General features: G+C 41.6%; 1 protein-coding gene across 2 annotated transcripts; it reads left to right on the forward strand.

The window, feature by feature from the left end:
* Positions 1 to 2,548: 2,548 nt before the first annotated feature.
* On the forward strand, positions 2,549 to 4,247 carry LOC147900902 (uncharacterized). 2 transcript variants are annotated; one of them, XM_087375925.1, is made up of 3 exons: positions 2,549 to 2,668; positions 2,811 to 2,968; positions 3,050 to 4,247. In XM_087375925.1, the coding sequence occupies exons 2-3, from the start codon at positions 2,844 to 2,846 to the stop codon at positions 3,858 to 3,860; spliced, it is 936 nt and encodes a 311-aa protein (XP_087232051.1). In that variant the 5' UTR covers positions 2,549 to 2,668; positions 2,811 to 2,843; the 3' UTR covers positions 3,861 to 4,247. The 2 variants fall into 2 exon arrangements, with proteins under 2 accessions (XP_087232051.1, XP_087232050.1); XM_087375924.1 differs by having other exon boundaries at positions 2,811 to 4,247.
* Positions 4,248 to 4,866: the final 619 nt, after the last annotated feature.

Consider the following 4,866-nt stretch of genomic DNA (forward strand, 5'->3'; position numbering starts at 1 on the left):
TGCATATACATATATATACATAAATAAATAAATAAATAAATAAATAAATAAATATATATATATATATACACACACACACACACACACTCGCCCCTCCATCCTGCACCCGCCTCCTCGTCAGATGCCATGTGTCATGTACATGATATAATATAAATGTGTATATATACATACATATGTGTGTGTGTCTATGTGTATGTGTTTAAAAAATATAATATCTATATAAATAAAATAGAAATAGAAATATCTATCTATATATACATACATACACATATATATGTATATGTGTGTGTGTGTTTAGATTTAATAATCCCATCAATAAATGAACCATATAATTAATTCAATCATTAGGATAATTATAAAAAGCAATGGATTGACATTTTTTAAGAAAACAAAATTGAAGTACCCTTTGACAATATTGCTATCTAAAAATTTGGTAAGGAAATCAAGAGGATTGGCAATAGAATTTTTTATTATATTAAGTTTGCAAACTTAAAGCAAATCATTAGTACAAAAGTCTAATCCATTAGGTAGTTCAGGCTCCAAGGGATGTGTGTGTGTGTGTGTGTGTGTGTGTGTGTGTGTGTGTGTGCAATTCTCCCTCCTTCTCCCTCCTGTCATGTGGTAGTCTTAACCCCCCCTTCTCTCTCTCTCTCTCTCTCTCTCTCTCTCTCTCTCTCTCTCTTCGAAATGCCATTAGGGGGATAGCCTCCATGCAATGGCATTATGCCATGTGGCAAGTCATGCTACAACCAGCACACCATTTTTCAATTTTGGTGGGAGAGCATGGTGGACTAAAGGCATCTCCTTCCATCCCGCCAATCACTTCCATCTTGCTCCATTAAAAACCAATCTTCAACCATAGCCATTGGGACCTAGCCTACAACCCACAGCATTTTTAAATGTTGGTGGGCTAGCTTTCCACATGTCACTACATCCTTGAGATCACCAAATGGGTGACTAAATGGACCCCCACTCCCCTCCTTCCATCCCACCAATCACTCACCTCATCTCATGGTTTTTCACAATACAACCATAGCCCAAGGTTTTGCTCCCTTATAACCACTCTTTTGGACCTACCACATGGTTTCTATTAAAGTGAAAGTAATTTGACGATGTCACCTTAACATGGCATTGGACCACATAATGGATCACTCCCAATTCCTAATTCGTAAAGATTAAGAAACACTAATTTGTGACCCTAAATCTCCCCTAATGCTATAAGCAATGTATTTCGAAATTGCCTAGCCAGTGCAATTGATGCCATGATTTAGACTACTAATGTGTTTGTGTAATCTCATATGTTATTAATAAGAACAAGTATGCGATTACATGATTTTCCAATCGCTATGGAACAAACCATGAAGTTGAGATCCAATTTTCTTTTTAACATTGGAGAGAGATAAAGACTTCCAATATTGCCTTCTTGCTTTATTCATTGAAGAGGGGTCCAAAAGTGCCCTTGCTACTTGATTGAAATCCTCCCACTTGCTTGACTCCCATGACACTTTATTCTTCTACTTTTTTTGAAAAGATACCCACTTAGTTTAACCTTTCGTGACACTCAAGAAATCCACTTTTTAAAGGACTTCCCACTTTCGTTTTAAGGCTTTTGTGTCCTTCAAAAAATAAATTCATTTGTTGATAATGCTATGGGGAATCTTACTGTCCTTGTGGTTTGATTTTTAAGGCCACATGTTCATGAAACCAAACTTGAGATGGACAGAGATTAAAGACTTCAAGCAACTACACTTGAGATGGTTAGGCTATGTGCTTCATGCAACCAAATTTCAAATGAATAGACTTGAGACTTTTAAGGCTATATGTGCTTTATCTAGATTTTGTATGAAGGCTCCACACTTGCTCTAGTTTAACCTTTTGTACATGTTAAGAAATGAAGCTCTCCACTTTAAACTCTTTAATCTATTGGATATCTTCAACAACATATCTATATCATACCTCAAATATCCAATGGACACTCACCTACCTTTTAAGATAATAAGACTACTCCATTTCGTGCTAAGGCTTCATGCTTGTTATAATTTAACCTTTTCTATACCTCAAATAATAAGCAATAATTCGATATTTAAAAAGTTGATTGCTTCACAAAGTGCTTCAATAGATGGATTTAGGAACCCTTTGCCTCTCAAATATTGTAGCCCTCGTAGGTGCTCTTTTTGTTCTTCTTTCTAAAACACTTAACATGATGGTTTTATGACCTCCATTTCATATGCAAGACTCGTTGATCTCTCTCTCTCTCTCTCTCTCTCTCTCTCTCTCTCTCTCACACACACACACACACACCCACCCACCCCCCCACCTTTCTTTTGAGGAGGTCTCTCTCTCTCTCTCTCTCTCTCTCTCACTCACTCACACTCACACTCACACACACACACACACACACACACACACACACACCCACACCCACACACACGCACCTACATTTTGGGGGGCGAGAGAGAGAGAGAGAGAGAGAGAGAGAGAGAGCCCACTTGGACAAGGGAAGTTCTATTGTAGCTTTTGAGGGTTACCTATGGATTCCTCTTTTTTTTTTAAAAGAGATCGATTGTTTAAAAGGCCGCCCTGTCTTTCATTTTGCTCCTAGCTAATACTTCCAATCTTCCACGACACTCAGCTTCGTGAGCCAATACTTCCAATCTTTCCTTGTGAGGTAATACTTGCAAGCTTTTGCTACCTGTTATTCTTGAGTTAATACTTCCAATCTTAAGATTTCTCTGTGAGAATGATTTATCTGTGAAAAGTACTTCTCTTCTTTGTAAGCTAATTGTTGGGAATTTACTCCCGGCGTGCAGGAATTGCCCAATCCTCACCTTTTGCCATCCGCTATGGGCCTGGGTCGGTTCAAGCATCGGACAAATACAAATGTAAACGTTCTCCCACATGCAGGTCCCCAGTTGGAGACGGCCTGCTCTTCTCATGCAAACATTACAGATCCTGACATACAAATCCTGGGTCCGCTCGAGGAACCTGGGTTTCTCAAAGACGAGGAGTGCTGCGCTTCGCACGTCGCAAATCGAGCTGATGTGGAACAGGAAAATGGCATTCGGTTTGCGAACCAGGTCTATAAACCGCAGGCAGAAAGCTTCTCGGAGAGTCTCGTACATGAGCTCGGCACTCCTCTGACTATTCTTCTAGTCGAAGCAATACGAACGCTAGACAAGCCTCTTACCGAGTGCCTGCACGAATGCGCTGGGGAGTTCATGATAGATAAAGCGGCTCCAGTGGCCAAGATGAGATTTTCAGAGGTTGCTAAGTGGCTAAATTCGACTCCTCCAAGTCATCAAGCTAGGGCATCTGTTAAGAACTTGTACGAGGCAACTTTGACAGAAGCCTTCACTCGATCCCCGTTGAAGCATCTCAGGTCAGACACTAAGAAGCAGCTGCTCGACTACCGCAAAATCCTCCTTGCGTGGGCTGAACATTGCCAAGCCGTTCCAGCAAGGAATAAAGCAGCGCATCCGTTTCTTTTGGGGGACGTCAAGAAAGCACGCGATGTACTGCTATATCTTATCCGCAATACAACAGATGCCACCATAGCGAACCGCTCAACGTTGCTCGCTGCGAGCGCTGAGTTGATTTGTTACAAACAGGCGGAAGCTGAGAGGAAAGAATCGACCCCTGCAACGGTGCAGCAACAAAAGAAAGCTGAGGAAGCGCTCCCGTCCAAAGAGAAAGTGCTCCGGTGCTCGAAGTTCGTCAAGAAAAGCGTCAGAAGAGGCAAAGGCGGAAGAGACGCCGCAACCACAAGATCAACATCTGCAGGCCAAGCTCGGGCACCACCTTCAAAGGCATCAACATCTCCAGCGATCAAGCAGAAAAAGAAGAAGAAGACGATACAGTAGCTCAATTAACACTAGTTGTAATAACTGACTTAAGGCCAGGCGCCTGGCTCAGTGGTTCGAACCTGTGTGCGCTTGAGTGAGGAGTGTGTGTACGACTGGTTCGAACTTGTGTGTGCTTGAGTGAGGAGTGTGTTCTATCACTGGCTAGGTCTCTCCTGATTGAGGAGTGTGTGTGTGTGTGTGTTACAATCACTTGCCTCTACGAGGGCGGTTGGCCCCAGCTACATAGGGATCAGCTGAGGGTTGAGTGAAAAAAAACCCAAAAAAAACAAAAACTGAGTAACTCTATATTAAGTCCTAAGTCGTGTCTAGGTTTGGTTGACGTCCGTCGACTATATAGTCTTTTTATATGTATTTGATGAATATAAGCTTCCTTTCTTGTGTTAATCACTCATGTTCTCTTGTTCTACAGACAAAAATAGAGCGAAACGAAATTTGTGGGTGCCAAGGAGTGCCCTTTGCCACCCCAGGTGGATTGGAGAATTATCTCCGCCTGCCTGCCTCCGTAAATGGTGTGGCGAGCTATTGGAAAATTCCATGGGGGCTCCGAATTGATTCATGATTTCCAAATGAGTTGGGATCCTTCTCAAATAGCTAGTGGCCTTGATAAGCCCCCCCACTTTCCACCTTTTGACATTTGTCTTTCTTTCCATGTCACCCCTATGTTTGCCTTCATCTGTTGCAAACCTTCTTGTTGATCTATATGTGTTGGCCCCCTACTTTGAAGAATCATGGAGTGATACCATCAACCTTTTGCTCCACTTTGGCATTGCTCTTCTACTCAAGACTTGTCGAAGTAATTCTTCCTAATGTGTCACGTCATCCAAGACATACAAAGCATATCTTTTAGGTCGAAAAGCTTACCAACACCAATTATCACACGTTTGGTATATAAAGAATGATCCTATTATGTTTCAAATTTTTTGATATAGTTATTAGCACTTTTGTCGACCTTGGTGGAACACTCCATGATCTTCATAGAGCTTGGACATAAAGGCTCATCTTG

Source organism: Dipteris shenzhenensis, chromosome 6 (genome assembly GCF_047967505.1).
Source record: "Dipteris shenzhenensis isolate YYH24624 ecotype China chromosome 6, Dip_SZ_1.0, whole genome shotgun sequence".
NCBI lineage: Eukaryota > Viridiplantae > Streptophyta > Polypodiopsida > Gleicheniales > Dipteridaceae > Dipteris > Dipteris shenzhenensis.